Consider the following 18,421-nt stretch of genomic DNA (forward strand, 5'->3'; position numbering starts at 1 on the left):
AATTAGATGGAGGGCCAAAGCTATAATAGTAAAACAGTTTTTCCCAGTATTAATAATTAAAAAAAAATAATATCGACACTTTTCACAATAATATTTATGCGTTCAGCGTTGAGAACTCTGAACAATAAAACAAAGTTTTTAAATGGGGTCTAGTCTATGGGGTGGATTGACATTAGAGAGTTTGCGAGGGTTTGTTTCGTAGGGTTTTGGACGAGTTTAAATAATATCTCTTTATAAAAACTTAACATGTTTACGTCAAACTCTCATGGGCTCAATAATATCAAATATTTCATGAGTCTCGGGAGAATACCAAAGAAGCTATTTTAAACATGTACCTAAAAGTATCCTGTGTCAGTACTAAACGAATTTCGTTCAAATATTGTAAAAGTCGAGTAAGAAGTTGAAATGTTCAAAAACAACTAAAATAGTAAAATATTTAATGCTTCAATATTATTATTTTTAAAAAATAAACAGACTTCAAAAAATATCTTACTCAAACGTAGAAGTATAATAAAATTAGAACCTATTCGAAGCGTTTATAGTTAATTTTATATAAAAATAATAGTGTATGTTTGTCCTTTTCTACGCATAATACATTTTTTAACGTATAAGATAAAATTGGCACTAGTCAATATGTCTAGCTTTATTTTCATCAAGCCAATATTATTGGATTTCAAAAATGTTCAAATTTGAATCTATTTTATTAGCTTTATGCTTTTTTAATTAAGAGCTCGTCAATTACTATCACTGCCTAATATTCCTATTCACTCCCTTTACTTATGATTATATTTCAAAATTACTATTTTGCACAAAAAAAAATATAGTTGGGTAAACTTATTTATTTAGTTATTCCAACTAGAAATGTAGTGTGTCCTTTTATTAATCATAATTTTAGTTGGGTCAACTATGAATTTTTTTCCGTGTAAGTAGGTTTATAAATAATACACTATGTCTTTTTTTTTGGTTCTAAGCAATAAACATCACATGTATTCTGTAGGGTTTTAGTTTTTTTATTTGTTATTCGGTATTCTAGAACTTTGAAAAACATGATCAATATTTGCGTAAGATCAAGAGTGTTCCCCTTAGGCTATAATACCCTATTAGGGAAATTGTTAATCTTATTCGTACATCGTTCGAAAGTACAATATCAAAATTTGTTACTTATTTTTAGTTATTATCCTTTTAATATAATCATATTCCTTAAAAAGTAATATTATTTCCATGAAAAACAGTAATAACAATGGTATTGGAATGTATTATATAAAAATGTAAAATACAGACTATGATGAAATCGCTGATGATGGCCAATTAAAATGTGCCCCATAACAATAATATTAGGCTCGTGAAAGTAAAGATAAAATAGGGTAAATTACACTTGAGCACAAGTGAAAAATTGCATCTAAGGAACATAGTCGCAATAAATTATATCACATATTTTAATTCTACTAGTTTTTTCATTAAGACAATCATAAGATTGTAGAGGGGTAGGATGTCACTTAAAGTTCGAAGTTGATGCATTAGTTTAAGGTAAGAAGAGTGGGTATAAAATCTTAATAAGTCTTACGTCAATTTAAGCGTTATATTTTTTTAACAAGTTTAATAAATTTAATTGAGATTGCAAGCGTTACATTTCATTTCTTGAGATAATAGACGGCTCATCTCACGTGCATAACCCAATATGGCTGTATAATATACAGTGTATTTATTTTATTTTTTAGCACTATTGGTAGTTGAATCAGTAATTTGAGAAAAAAAGTAAGTAGCGGACGCGCTATAGTGCTTGCAAGGGGCTTCTTAATTATTCAAAGTTGAATATGTGACTTAGTAGAGAATGCGAGTATGCGGTCTATGGTTTGTGTATTGTGTTGATGATGTGGGTACCTACCTGTTGGACGGTGGGATCGGTACCGTTGTCCATGGCGCTTAGCCGGAACTATGTTTGCCGGTGGTCCTGCAAAACGTTAGCCGTCGAGCTGTGATTGTACACGCGGTGATCTCCGTTGTCCATGTGGTCGTCGTTGTCACCATACCGGCCCTTTGCAATCGACAGTTGAAGCTAATAATCAGGGTTTAGGTGCACAGCCAGACCGCAACAGCTGGATCACGTATCAACGTTGACAGCGTTGGCTACACGGCGATTGTCAGTTCTATGCATTTCCCTCGTACGGCCGTCGTTATCCTGTAATAATAAATTAAAAATTAAAAAACAAATATTACAGGGGGCAACAAAACTGGAAATTGGGGTTTCTTTTGGTAGTGACAAAATGAGCAGTTAAATGGCGTGCGAATTACACGGTAAAACTCTATGCGTACCCTCAAAACTTGTGTAATACCAATAATGAAAATGATACAATATAATAATAACAATATTATTATTATAGTGCATTAGTAGAGCCGCGGTTCCCTCAGCCCAGCGTCGAGTTCTTGATAGTCAGTTTAACAGAGAGCACGTGCTTCGGACCTGCCGGTCTCTCGCCAAACGCGGCTCCGGGCAGCAAACGACACCGCAGGCGCTGCCGGTAGTGGCCCGGTATTTATAACGACCCGGAGGCCCGTAAATCAAGCTCGCCCGCGGCCGCTTATATATTATTATTATTATTATTATTATATATAAATTATAATTAAACCAACGGAGGGCGGGTCGACTGCGACTGTGGTCGTCGCCAAACCGTTTATTTTTAGCAATCCGATAATAATTGTATTATATGTATTTTTATGACAATAACACCCAAAACGCATATAATATACGCAGAGCTCGGCGGTCTGAGCGCCCGTCCGAGGGTAAACACGACTTCAGTACGGATCTAACAATCTTACAGATGAAAAATAACGCTAGGTCCTGGGCACCGTTATGATCGCCTCAGACAAACGCCACTGAACCATCGTTACAATAACGATGAATAGTTCCAACAAAAACAACAGCTGTCGTTGGAACTCGTCAAGTTATAATTCGAACGTTTAAAAGTAGCTTTGTAGTTTGTACGGTGACGACCCTAAAAGGCACCTGTCATTTTTATTTGTCTTTCGAATTCAATTAAAACATAAGAACTAAAAACGTTTAACGATTTTTCGACCACATTAATTATATTTATAAATTTCATACACTGTTTGTAAAAGTGTGGTTTTAACCTAAAATAATAATTAACAAACATTGAATTTTACTACGTTCACATGCAATTTTGAATTTTTATTGAATTAATCTATAAATACTATATTTAGGTATTTTAATTAACATGCCGTATGTATCTAATTCTAGAATAAGATTGAATAATTAATTCGCACGATAGTAACGGACAATAACAACTAATTTATATGCATCTTAATCGGATTAACCTAAAACGAATTAGGTTAATGCGAATTAACGACTGCTTGTAAACTTAGTACAATATGTCGAGTTGGTTAAAGTAAACAAAATAATTATTATTGAAATTGATAATACACAATATGTGTACCGCGTTCACTATGCGCGTTAATCCGGGACATAGGTGCATACATAACGCATTATTAATGGGTATTACCCCAACGCGAATTAATTATTTAATTACATATATTCCTCCAATTGAATTATATTTTACTCTGGGATTAGGAATTGCGCGTAAACCTAAACAGCAATGCCCATTAACTTAATTCGCATTAAATTAATACGAGTAACTACTGCATGTAAACGTGACGTGGTGGTAATATCAATTTTATCAACAAATAAAATAAAGTCTATAATAATATGTAACGTATAGCAATATGTAATATTGGCAATTTTATTCATAACATGACATTGAAAACATACAAATTGAGTTACTGTCATTCAGTTGAACGTATAAAAGGGAGCGAATACAAAAATGTACATGTCTAAAAAACGATTAACGGGTTCCATATATTATCTCGGTGTAACCCAACACTTTATATTTTTATATATTTTAATCGCATTAATTTTGTGTGTTTTGGCTCTCCGAACTTTTTTTTTTGTTCCATTCATAAATTTAACGGACTGCCAACTCGATATGCATTGCGCTATAGCGGGATGTGGAACAGATTTCGGCGATACCAGAGGATATTTTTTATTTATGGACCATCGTGATTAAAATAATAACTATTACAAAACCGCGCTACAAGTATGACACACCGAGTGGCCATCAATGAGAACAGGAAAAAAGGCCAAGTCAAATTTTAACAATAATAGTACTGACGAGTTTTTTCTTATAACAAGTTCTCAAAAAAAAATTGTTGGATAAACCTTATGTATATCAGATAAAAAAAAGGATTTCTATTCGAGTTTGCCTTTAACCCACATGGTTTATTATTACGATGAAATTGGTCCCCACAATAAATTGTTAGCTTTAATTAAAATACTTTTTTAAATGGTCGATAAAAAAACCTTTATAATCATCAATATCAACTCATTTAAAATATTAATTATTGAGTTATTAACATTAAACGTTTAACCGCGAGATTATAACTGCGTTTACATGAAAATATTAAACAGCACTTTATTTTTTCCTGCTTTACATACTATTTATTTTCTTCAGTAAGTTATTTTTATTTTATGTCAGGCGTTGAAAATTTATAAATACAAAATATACGAGGAATGTAAAAAATAATTTATAATTAAACAACTATGTAGAGTCCTCGGAAACTGCCGTTGTACAAATGTGTAATACCTAGTGTTGTTGTTATTTTTATTTTTAAATGTTATGCTTAACACAATTCAACGAATAAATGAATGAAATCGTTTTAACTATTTACCGTGCATTAACACTTTTTTAACGATTTATACTATGGGCGATCGATCGAGCTAATTTTAGTTGCTGAACATATTTTTTGCGAATAAAGTACATAACTGAGTTATTATACTTAGATGCTTAGAAGAACTCAAGCAAATGATACGAAACCATACGGTTTCTAGCCGAATGCTATTAATAATAATTGAGAAGAACTCAACCGTCGTCGTTAAAACATAACGCGAGTACGGAAAAGCAATGATGGAAACACGCGCTGAGAACAAATTACCTGTCGCTTTTTTGGATTTCTTCGCTCGTTATCCGCAACGCCTTACACCGTTCACTTATTTAGAAACGAGCCGTAGTCGTTTAATTTAATAAAATTGGACGTCAAAAGGGCGAGAAAATAATATACCGAAGATTAACCACATCGCTGCTCTTTGTACGATAATAACATAAACAGCAGACGCGCGAGTCTGCGTTATCAAACATTTTGCCACTTTGGCGTCCATGTATCTTACAAGTGACAATACACTATTGTTGAAGGTCGAATTCGATCTTGTCTTTACGATAAAACGAATGTGTTTACATAATATCATTTTTTAATGATTTAATTATGTATTCTCTCCCTCGTGTGTGTTGCAAGTAATATGTTGGTTGAAATTTTACCTCTACCGATCATCCACTATTTGTCCTAAATATAGATGAGCTTATATCCCTTACGTACATATTGTTAGTGTCCAAATACGTGTCTGAACATTTTTCATCTTCGTCTTCTAATTTACATCGAGGTTTTTTTTTGTTAAAATATCTATATTATTTTTGTTTATCTTTATCTCAATGTATTACATATTCTCCGTACGTTTTCAGTAACAGACCAATAGTAGTTCATTAGAGTGTTTTCACAATAAAGTTACAACTGGGTTTGCTACGTTTAATGTATTTCGTTTATTTTTCGTTCCTCTTCAGATTTGCTTACAAAAAATAGTAAGTTGTTACGCTCCAGACGTAAGTATTGTTATAAGTTAAGAAAATAAAATAGGTATAAATTTTATTTATGTATAGATATGAAATAATTCGTCTTTCTAAAAGAGCCTACTAAACGAAAGCATTGTTTTCACTTTATTCACCTTATTAATTAAAAATATTACTCGTGTACAAGGTAGAGCCAGAAAACACATCCATCAAAAAGTTAAATACTTGGAGGAAGTTTAAAAACGTATTAGTTAGTAGTTTATATAGTTTTTATAACAAATTAAAATGAATGGCAGGCAACCAAACTTACTTTTTCTACAAAAATATTGTAAATACAAACATTTAAATTAATAGGTTTAAGTAAAGTAGATTTTATTTTTCATTTGAATCAGTTCGTGAGGTAATTTATTTCAAAACAGTTAAGCTAATACATTATCAAACTTCAAAGCTTTAACTATTCCTATTACGTTAAAAGGATAATGTGATGCGGGGACATAATCTTAAGTATACCAGGTAATAGTGTTTGGGTATAACCATGTTTACCAACAATGTTTAAACAAGCAAGCCTATTAATATATGACGGTACACATATGATTACCAAGCAACCACGTTTGATTATAAGGACGGGTTTCCACCCAAAATTCTTAATGGGAGTCTAAAAGAAAGTACACTTATTACAAGATACAAAGAAAAGCGGATGAAGTGAAACTTCTTTCAGAGTCATTCAACCGATAGAATATTAGGTTTGTATTGGAATAAAACTAAAAAATACTCCTAAAAATGTTATTTTCAATTGAAATTAATTAAATTTGTTATTATACCTAGGTTTTAATAACTAGGCTTTTTAAGCTGATTTAACCTATTATCGGCGCGGCGGCTTTAATAGTGATAACTTTTTATCATCAGCGCATAAGTGTAATTCTTTTATTATTTATTATTTCATTAATTATTTTAATATGAGTGGCTACTAATATATTTCCATAGCAATACAGAATATTATATAGTAAGTGTCAATTAACGAGAAATTAAAGATATTTGTATTAAAGTAGCTTCATTATTGAAATTTGTCACTATGAATTGTAATGCTAAACGTCAAACTAATTAGTTAGTTTCTTGTTCTTACAACTCTCAAAAACGTATTTATTAATTATTTAAATTTAATATAAGTTACAATACGCAGAGCTCTGCAAAAAAAAATTGAAGGATGAAAACACACAATTAAGTGATTCAAGCCGTTAGTTTATTAATAATAATAAATTTAAGTAATATAATAGAAAATATCGAGAGCGACAAAGAGAAGAAAACAACCAGCGAAAAAGAGAAGCCTGCGGCAACGAAATATGTACAACAAATTACTGAATTAATACCAGATTACCAACCGAGTGAGAATTGTTCATATTTAGTTATAATACAAGGGAATCACACAGGATTTCAACATTTTATTTTATTTTAATATGAATACATTTTTATACTTATTTTAGACATGAAAGAGATCTAATACACGTAAACGAAGCACAAAACTCTAACACTATAGCAATTGTGAAGTACATAAATTTGCTAACAACAATTTTAAAGATCATTTTACAAATAATCAGTTTCGACACGCTTGCTCTATCTGTAATAGACTTAGGTTTCAAAAATATTTAAAGAAACAAAATCATGAGAACCATGTATTCATTATTTTTTACATAAGTTATTGCATTGTATTTGTTTCATCCCCTGGTAAATTTAATCGAGTTACAACTTACATAAATTCATCATGGGACTATCATATTATGATGTTTGTTCTATTTACAATATAAATACATTATACATCATACATATTATATAAAGAAAGTAATGAACGGCGCAGTGTATACATATTTCATATTACACATGTATATAATATGTACTGTACGTTATTGTACTAACTGATTTATTGATGAAATTTTGATAATAAAATATAATATGTAACACGCACTACTGGTAAAGTTTTACAAAATTCCCAGCGCATAACCATTACAAACTATAAAATACATCATGCGCACAGTTAGAGGCGCCACTCGTAAATTTCCCTATACCGCATATATATTGATAAATTAAGCAAACTTAATAGGTACTAAGTAATTTATACGAGCTAATAAATTGTCCGTCGAGATGTACATACAAGTAAATCGACAAAGTCGCGCTTTTGCAGACATTCAAATAAACATAATAATATTATAATTATTGTTTCAGTACTGAAAATATTTAAACAGTGGACCAAACCGGCTATATATTTAATCCTGTCTTATGGTCGATTTCAAAGTCTTTGGCCAAGTTTTGCGTTTAGAATAATATTGATTGCGTTACCGCGACAGACGGACCAAAATATAAACCCCATTGCGTATTAACTTCTACGTATATTAGTTAGACATCAGTGAATAATATTTGTTTTTTACGGTTTTTGGTAACCTGCCAAGCCAATTGATTTCTATACAGTGACATTCCGTCATAATAGTGTATGTGTGAAACGTGTGTGACGTTTAAACAGAGTTATACATTTTATTATTGTTTTTGGCGAGCCCTTTTATAACAAACAAAAAACTCACTTATTTTAATATCTAATCATAAAAAAATGGGAAAAAATTCACTTTGAGATTTAAAAAATTAAATTATTGTAATGGCGTTGCGGTGTATATTATTTAATTTGTCAATTAGTTTTCGATAAATTATTTAATACGCTATTATTTAGCTCCAAAACTAATAATTCTGTTTCGTCTTGGACCGAACGGCTATACCACACTATATGACAATATTACGAATGAGAAAAATAATACATTATAACGTACGTACCGAGGGAAAATAGAGCGTCTCCTGGGACACATCAGAACGTCAGTCAACATTTAGACAGGCGTATCGTAGAGATTAGATACAAATTGTACATTATACACAGTGATTGTGTGCGCTCTACATTGTCAGCAGTTGGCGTAGATGGCAACCGGTCACCATCACGCCAAAGACATTTAACACTCGTCGATCCGGAAGGAAAACATTTAGCAGATATTTACTTTTATAATAAAATATATCATATTATTATGATAACACATAGATACCGTAATGCGAGACGCACACTACGCCTGTCTCGATGGAATACTAAACATTATTGCGTACTGGAGCGGTACATTAGATTATGAGATATACAATACGGTTTCGCTCGAGCCCAGTGTCATCACTGGCATTGTAATACCATCATGTATAATAATATTATTATATTATAGCATACGTACAAACACACATAAAAGCGGACGATCCACGATTTATACACCAGCCAATGATGCACTTATAAAATTGTCGGGCCCGTAGTTTTGGGGAGGGGGTGAAAGGGAAGGGACCTGACTCGATTATAGTGTAATGTCCTCCCGTCAATAACAATAAGCCGGATGTTTACCGCCAGACGTCATTGAGTGAAATCACTGATCTCGTCGTTTTTCCGCCGAAATTAATGGCGTGAGTGTTCAACAGCTTATGTTGCATTTGTAATTTCATTTATTATTAATTGGAAAAGATAATGCGAGAAGAACCTATAAAAAAAAAAAAAAAAGCAAAGCGTTTTACTAAATAAACGCACAAATTTACAATGTTTTTTATTAACAAATTTAATAAGCTGGCTGTTTTAAAAAAAATTAATGTAGTTATTATAAGAACTTATTTATTGTATTATTTAATGTAAACGTATTTAATGTACTATAAAAAATTATACACTCATGCTAAACTATACCAGGCGATTCGTTAACTATAGCATGTCAATAACATAAAAGATATTAGACTTTTGAAATTTTTTTTTTGATATAGTTTTATAGTTATTAGTTGGGACAAATTTAGAACCTCACTCCACCCCGTCTTAACTTTTAAACTTTAAAAACTTGAAAAATAATTATATAAAACTGGTTTTCGACCAGTCAAATTGTTTGGTAAATTATTCTTAATTAAAAAAGTTAATCTAATACATACGTTACGTTACTAAAAAATGTATACTGAGTTTTGCACCAAACTCGAAATTATATTCTTATTGAAATACAACTTAGGTTTATTAAAAGTATTAGATTTCAGAAGATGAGAATATAATTCAAAGTTTAAACATAAAAATGACAATAAACACACTATATTCTGAAAAACAAATTGATATTACTTTAAGATCGAATTATACGCCTATGATTTTTTAACTGAATCAATATAATGGATTAATTTTATAATATAAGTAATAGTTTTGTTTTTTTAAGTTGTATTTATATACACCAATTGCATTAAAAACCCAAACGCAAGTTATAAATAAACAAATATAATTTGTTTTGTTCAAAGGTCTGTTAATTTGAAATCGCGTTATGTTTTCTTTTGGATTTTTTATTTTATATTTTATTTCTTAAGAGAAGAAAGTGTTTTGTAGTGTCATCAAGGTGAGTTTTCCGTAAGTGCATCTTGGCACAAAAGTGTTTTCGACGAGAGCATAAAATTAATTATACCAAACAATAGCTGCTGTTACTCGAATTACAAATTAAAAATTCAATTTGTCATCACTTGGAGTCCTAATTGTATACGTTTATCCAATAAACAATATAATATAATTACCTATTATTATTTAAACGTTTTTTTTTTTGAGCGTTGATATGTAATAAATAAATATCTCGTTAGAGTACTAAAAATTATCAGTATTAATCACTAAAAAAATTAGGGACAATATGACGCATAAAAAAAATACCAGATGTTATAGGTTTAACAAGTTTAAACAAAATTATAAAACGATTGCTTATTTTTTTAGCTTCGATTTATTTGTTTTTATATAATCAATTAACGAGTTCGAAAATTGATTTTTTTTAACATCGAGTATATTAACTGAGCTTTTCGACGTCGATTTACTTGTTTTTGTACAAACAACAACATTATAATAATATGTATAATATAGGTATGTAAACAAAACTTACGAATTTTCCCCTTTCCAGGCGTAGATAACTCGGTAAATTAATGAATTAACACGTTTCCTGTAAACAAAAAATATCATTAATATTTCAATCACATGAAAAAACAGTATTATCCGTTATCGACAACGGCACGCGACATTATAGCATACATCTCTGTCATGACTTTTTTTTATGCATTATAGTTTATAGGTAAATAATTGTGATTTGTTATTGTTTATACAATATACATTGAATGTTCAAAATTTAATTTGTGTTTTAAGTATGTATTCAAACACGCGTACGCATAAAATGAAAAAATATAAAATTATAAATCCTGTTAATAACCATATGCCTTATATTATTATTCGGTTACTTGATTGCTTCGTTTATTCGAAGATCACTATGAACCTTGTTATTTTAATTTTATTTCTTTTCTGTATGAAATTACTACACTTTTCTTGGTCCTCTACCGTACGCAGTACACCTGCTACACCTGCATTAATAATATTGGTACCGTGCGCCAAAGACAAACAAATTGAAAAAACATTTTTCCTCCCTAAAATAATTCTCCAGGAGAGTTTCCGCATTAACAATTTTAATCCGCGGTGATGATTTTTCGTTTTGTATAAAGTTAATGGTAATACGAGGTGGCGCTGCGTGACGCGGGGAAGACAAAAAGAGAGCGCAGCAATACTTTCTGGATAAATGTTTACTGTCAGCCAACGAAAGGAAAAAAATGTATTTCAATCGTTATATAGCTCCGATGGGCTAAGTTTCGGAATGCATAATAAAGCAAAAACAAAAGAGAAAAATATTTTATGATTTTCTTTCTTTTCCCTGTGAATTATAATAAAACAAAAAAAAAACATCTACCGAATTGTTGTTACTGAGAAAATTTTTTTTTATTCTAACATTTACATCTGAAATCTTATAGATCGTGTTCACTACCGTAAGACAATCAAAATGTTTTGTATGTGGATTTCAAAAGAAGCTCTCGGGTAACATAAATATACAACTTAAATCTTGATCAAATGATGTTAAATTATTTACCAAAAAAGTTACTTCTCCTTTCGGTTTAGTTAGTTTGAACAGTCAAACTCAAAAACCCACTTAAAACACGGTTGACTAGACTCTAGTAGTAGTTTTTGTCGATAATATGTGTAAAAGCGTTTAGGAAATGCGTATGAATAAACCCGAGTGGACAGAGAAGATTGACGGCGGCAGACGATTTATTATAAGGATTAACTTTGCTCGTGTGCTGTAGTGCGGATTACAGATAAATCGTGTTTGGGGAAAAATGGAATTTTACTGCACCCGTGAAAAAGATTTTTCATTTCTTTTTTTTCTCAAAACATTAAAATTGTTGAGAGTTTATGGGTTGTTTCTGACACACGTCAATACGTCCGCCCTGATATACTCCACCACCCGCTCGACCATTTCTCATTCTTCGCTCTGGGTGTCTTCCCGGCCTCAGAAGACATATTTTACCCGTCGAAAAGTGTATTCGCATGATTTATGGTTAAAACCATCAGCGTGCCGCTATAGATATTTCACATTTTACACATATCGACTCAGCGCAGCCCCGAAAAGAAATGGTTGTATCACATGTCGCGTTGCCATCTAAATCGTTTTAACATCTATAATATGCATAGGCGCATTTTGAAAAGGCTCGGAAGTGGGTTGCATCAAAAATCAAAAATTTCCCTGGTAATAAATAAAGTAAATACAATTCTAAATACTGATGGTTACAATATGGATAGACGGACTGACGGACAAACACAACGACCTATGTTAAGAAACTTAAAAAGTCATGTATAAGGCTTAAATTAAAATCAATTTAACTAGGATAATGTCTAATCGTTTATCTATTAACGTCCCAGAAAAAGAAAAATCTAGTAAAATTGTAAACAATCAAACTTAAAACTACTTTTTAGAATATTAGAAATTATTTAGGACGTGCACACCTACTTATGTATATAATATGTATGTATGTGTATTCAATTATATAATTAAATTAAATTTAGTATAAATATATCTATAATTATTATCAAATAATATATGTGTGTTTAAATGTTGTTTTAAGGAAATCGATAATAGACAGAAATGCCTACAAAACCGTAGGTTATCAGTTGATAAAATAAATAATTAGGAAAAAAAACAAACTTTTACAATAAATAGTGGTTTTTTTTACTGGCAGATAATTTAGTTTATGAATTATTCTTTAACTTTGTTGATTCATGTTTTTACTGAAAAAATACAATATATAAGTAATCAAGCCTAGACCGCTGTTAAATTAAATCGAAATTCTGTATAACAAGATAATACTCGATGAAATCGCGTTGTAAAAATTGCTATATAGTTCCATGAACTTTATTTTAATTACTCGTTCAAAGCATTCGTCGGGTTTTCATGGCGCACTTACATACTTTTATTCACGTATTTGTGCAACCCTAGTACAACTACGCAGAAAAGCCGTAGCTAGGGAGAATAAAAAATTAATTAATAAGCAAATAAAAAATAAAAAATAATGATAAACTTGGCCCGATTGCAGAAAAGTACCGAGGGTCCTGAGAAATTTGAAATACATAAATATTTAAATGGGGAAAAAAAACAAAGCTACCGGTATCACCCGATTAAATTAATATTAATTTATGAGTTAACTTTTGTGCAAACCCCTACGGTTTAGTTCCTTTTTTTTATGTTGGAGCCGGGAAGTCCACCGGTCAGTAGAGCCCCACACAGGATCGGTGCCTATAATTCAAAGTTCGATGCACGGTCGGTTTGCTGTCGGTATTTTTCTCCGCCCGTTTTTACACCCTTGCACACGACAGCCTGGCTACAGGTATATAGCTATGTCTATACAGATATATCGCCACCGCCGCAGCGGTACTGCTTAATTGAATTAGCGGGAGACGAGGAAACGTAATTAAAACTTGCAGCCGAGTCGGTAATGAAAACGGCAACGGGACGAGCAAAGGGAAAAAAGAACGGGCGAGTTCGGAGAGCGGCGAAAGGCTGCGAGGACACAAATTTCTGAAAACCGTTATGCGATTGCAGAGGCGGATAACTTTTGGAGACCGGACACGTGCACGTGACTACCTAAAGCCAAGGATACAGGCTGGCAGTTATTGTAAATTAAAGAGTTTTTCAGTGCCGTTTTTAAAACCAAGCTTTTGTTTTTTATAAGGTTTAGAATCTTATGTCCACTCGCAGTTTGAGCAACCTCGTATTTTTAAATTTTGCAACACTTTTACAACGTCTCTAAATAATATCCATGGCTATTGTATTATATATGCTGCTGTCTTGTTGATTCGAAAATTTGCAATACGAGAAACAAGATCTGATCAATGTACAACTGTTGTTTGTCATTGTCAAATGTTTGAAAATTTAGGTTCATCGCATTTTAACTATGGTGACTCGTTAAACTTAAAGATCCCGTGATCTTATTTTTTAGTTTATAATTTCTTTGGCAAATACTCTACAGTGGCAGTGACATTACTTTTTAACAGTCATTGCCTGCCTTGTTCCTTAAACATTCCAAGTCGCGTTCACTAAATTTACGACGCGCACGGGTAAAATAATAAGCAACGCTTTTATCGTGTCAAGCCGGTAAAATATGATCTTTTAATATTTTATTAATCGTTTAATTAATATTCACGTCATCCTAAATACCACGACAATAGCGTATTATATCGTTGTAGCAACCCGGACAGTGTATATGGGCGAGCGACGAGGCAAGGAATGCATGCGTTGTGGTATCGGCTTTAACACATAAAGTTTCTTCGGTTAAACTCTGATCATAATAAAATATGGGCAGATATTATTATTGCTGTATAAGTGGCAGTAAGTTGTAACGAAACAAGAGTCGCTCGGACCACTGATTTCAAAACATAATATGTACAATATTTATGATCTGCTGTCATAAAGCCAGCATATTGCAATAGCACGAAGGGTAGGTAACCAGGTGCCACGACATCAACAAATACCCTTGAGATGCCTACGAGATGTGTTCAAAATCATTATTTTCTTCAACACCATCTGTGCTTCCATTTACCTCCGAAAAATAATAATAATGGTTGGAACATGTGTATAAATTTTGTACCTACTACACTTAAGATAAATGACTGAGTACATGAACTTTTTTTTCTTAACACGTTTGCATGTTATTATTATTTGTGAGTTTTCTCCATTTTACAATTTTACATCATATAAAAGTTACCAAATAGCAATGCCGAGGATAATTTACGACCAATTACGGGGAAAATGCATTACAAAGGCAAAACACGTTTCACAAAAATTATCCATCGCCATCCTTCACGCAGTAATAAGGCGGCGTTTCAAAGATTCCAAGACATCAAGTCAGACTATTATTGTAACAGCATGTGTTTATTTTATAGAAGGATCCATGAATGAGATATTTATAAGGAATTTCGAGTTACTCAAGTAAATTTTAGTAATTTTCTTTTGTTGTGCGGTCAAGTTATAGGTAAAATATTTTAGAAGAAGTATAGGGAAACACGTTCTATTTGGCTCCTTAAACCCATACTAAATTACACCCTATGTAATGAATATAATATAATTTAACTGCTATGAAATGCTATGCTTAAAATTGTAGAGGATGGTCGCAGCATTTTGTTTTAAAAATAGAATTTATATTTATTTTACAAAAAGCTAGGAAACGGCATATTGTAAAAAAATAAGCAACCCAACTGTAAAAATTGAATCCAAATTTCTGACTTCATTTTTGAATCCATTTGAAGGCTTTTTTTTATTAAATTAGGTTAGATAAAAATGTCTAATATTATTAAAAAAAATGTGTTTCCTTGAGACGGTTCAATGTTTTATTCATTTATTTATGATATTCGCACAGTACAAAAGTACTTTCTGACAGATAAGACTCTTGAATGTTCTCCGGGCGGGATATCTGTGGTTGGCGTTGGCTGGCAGTACTATGAAAAATATTATCGACCATGAAAATGGCGTTACCATGTCTGGCAGACGACTCGGTTAACCGTTGATTAGTTTCGGTAACAAAAGACCGTCGAATTGAAAACGGTGCACCATTACGCCGCTGCTTTACTCTGTCTTTTGCAAAAAGACCCCTTTGAAGTGGCGAGAAAAAATGCTTTAAAAAAAAACCTCGAGAACACGATTGTCTAAGCGAAAAGGTGGCTTACTTAATTAATGAAAAAGTCCCTGCGGCTGTCCGATTATTCTTTGAATACCATTTACAAATAAAATCCGCATAATGAAATGTAGGTGCTTTATTCTTGGTCGAATTTTTGGTTTTGGAACTTACTTTTCTCTTCACATGAGTCAGTAAAATCATCACGTACAAATTTACCGAGCAAAAAGGGAAACACAGACACCGTTTGAATGATAACTTTTTGAAACGTTAACGCGACTCTTCACTATTCCACGCACCAGTTTAAATTTTTGAATACCGTTTCTAACTGTTTCAGGGTTTTTTTAAGCTCGTACGTGCTGCTTGTCCCTGGGGACGATGACTTGGTTCCCGAACGGTAAAAAGTCATCGGCACACGTTACGCTTTCAGTCATACACGTCTAGAAAGTTTTTATATGATAGCGACGACGCGGCATAGATATTATACAAATTCATATTACACACGTACAGTTCGGCAGAGAATTTTGCATTATGACTATTCTCCTCGTGTATACTTCAATCTTAGCAAAAGGCAAAATACATACTACATGACTGACTGCAGACCAGAGGTAATTATAGTATTAAGAGATTGATCTACAAATGCCAAGTATTTTTTACTTAGTATTCACTTCGTGGTGAAATTCGCTTGTATATTATGTTTGCTCGAAACCACGGCTATGACAGTTCGAAAACAACAATATGTTTCGTACTGCGAGAAGAATGTAGGCGACAAAACAAAAATCGCAAGAAATGGAAAAAGTACAACAGCCGAAAACACACAGCAACAGCAGCTATATACCGTCGGACGGGCGCAGGTATACGACGCTCAGGTGTCTCGCGAGGATTTACTAATCTAAAGTTTAAATTATTAAATCCTCGCGGGAAAACGCGCTTCCCGGCGTTGAACGCATTCGGAATTGGAAATGTAAAACGAAAAAAAAAGTGTTATCCCTCGCAAAATATAATATCTATATCTGCGATCCAAGAAAGTTTTACGTGTGGTGTGCTCTGAAATTTCAGCTGAACCATCGATATTCGATTCAGCTATTAAACCCATCAAAGTACCGTGTACGTTTGCACTTAATGCTAGGCACCGCAACCGCCGTCGCGCCGTAGATATTCGAAACCTCGGAGTTTCTGTAACTATGATTGAATTGTTGATAGTTTGCAAAAGTTTTGTCGCTCAGCCTGTGGTCCCATCGCCAACTAAAATTATAAGAGGCACTGACGAATCCCCAAGTTTTGACATATCGCAGACTAAACAGTGAAGACGCCGGCCGACGCCCGGTACCGGGCAAATAAAAGGTCTTGCCTAACCTTAGAGTTAATTATTATGATTAATATTGATTTAAAACAGTGCCGGCAATCAGATCGACCAGAAAAGTATAAACTGTATATTGTTATGACGGTCAATGCAAATTTTATAAGCCTCGTACATTATAAGCTGTTTATAGTAACACAAAATACCACACAATCAATTTTAGCGTCCGAGGGATGAGAGAATAATCTGAACTGGATTTACCGTTGTAGATAATGTAGTATAATATATAATGTATTACACCGCATAACCGATATTGTCAGATAAATGAGCAACGTATTTTGCGTTTGTCTGGTCAAATTAAGTTCGCAGTACTTCAAAGCAGAAACGAACGTTAATACGACACATAAAATCAATTTTAAGTATATTCGATTAATTTCATCTCTCGTTATTGTGGCATTCATTTTACTGTGTTTGACTGTTTTAGTTAGTGCTACAAAAGTCTATAATATGAATTATAAAAAAAAATGTAATAATCAATCCAGCTAATACTGACATAACACGAGGTCTTTCGTTACTTACATACATGGGTAATTATCAAGTATCGTAAGCTCCATAAAAGCCAGTAAATATGTATACATATATATATTTTTTTTTTGTTAATAAAAAACATCGGGCTTCGTGAAAGTGACTTTATGAAAGGCTAAGTACAATAAATATTGTTTATTTCTAATGGACACCACTGTCTATAGATCATACATGCTTTTTTTATTCAAATCCGCGACAAAATAGGTTATTGAGGATTACTTATTAAAATATTTATTCCAAATATAATATAATATACTCAAGTTTGAGTTTTATTAAAACTATATAGACATACAATAACATAATAAAATTATATCAGCTATAGCAATATCCATTTAGATTTTTATTTTTTTTATTTTACAAAAACAATCTATACAAATAAGTATGTACAATAAGTTTTTTTTTTAACTAAATTATAACAGGGCATGTATATCTTGAAAAGGAAGCTACCCATTGGTAACACCTCTATCATTTAGATTAAAAAAATATATAATTATGTATCGTCATCATGGTTGTCACACAGTTGACAACGCGGGATATAAGATGATCGGTAAGATTTTTTGAAAATCATTCCGTTTAATCTACGACGTATAAGCAACAAAAAAAAAAATGTTAAAGATCTCAAGGATAATTGAGTTTATTACCAGAGGTCACGACTTACAGGTTTCATTGAAGGTAATATGACTAGTGAGCCTTATTCCCAAAATTAACGATGGCAGAAATAAACAAACACCTAGCTGGTTCAAACATTATTAATTAAAATTTGTAAAGCGCCTAAATCACAAGTCGTCCAAGACTTCAGTTAAAA

At 32.2% G+C, this 18,421-nt stretch overlaps 1 protein-coding gene across 1 annotated transcript in view; it reads right to left on the reverse strand.

Annotated features, from left to right (window-relative positions):
- Positions 1–18,421, reverse strand: part of LOC126838206 (octopamine receptor beta-2R-like) — a 139,988-nt gene that overhangs the window by 18,256 nt on the left and 103,311 nt on the right. The window contains exons 5-6 of the mRNA XM_050572406.1: positions 10,631–10,687; positions 1,886–2,179 (exon numbers count right to left, since the gene is read on the reverse strand). Of these exons, the coding sequence (XP_050428363.1) occupies positions 1,886–1,918 (33 nt within the window). The 5' untranslated portion in view covers positions 1,919–2,179; positions 10,631–10,687. The remainder of the gene's footprint in view (positions 1–1,885; positions 2,180–10,630; positions 10,688–18,421) is intronic.

Source organism: Adelges cooleyi, unplaced genomic scaffold, assembly GCF_023614345.1.
Source record: "Adelges cooleyi isolate 19-005CV unplaced genomic scaffold, UGA_ACOO_1.1 ACOO_flye_CR_arks_rails_tigmint_CR_PRNA_30, whole genome shotgun sequence".
NCBI classification, from domain to species: Eukaryota; Metazoa; Arthropoda; class Insecta; order Hemiptera; family Adelgidae; genus Adelges; species Adelges cooleyi.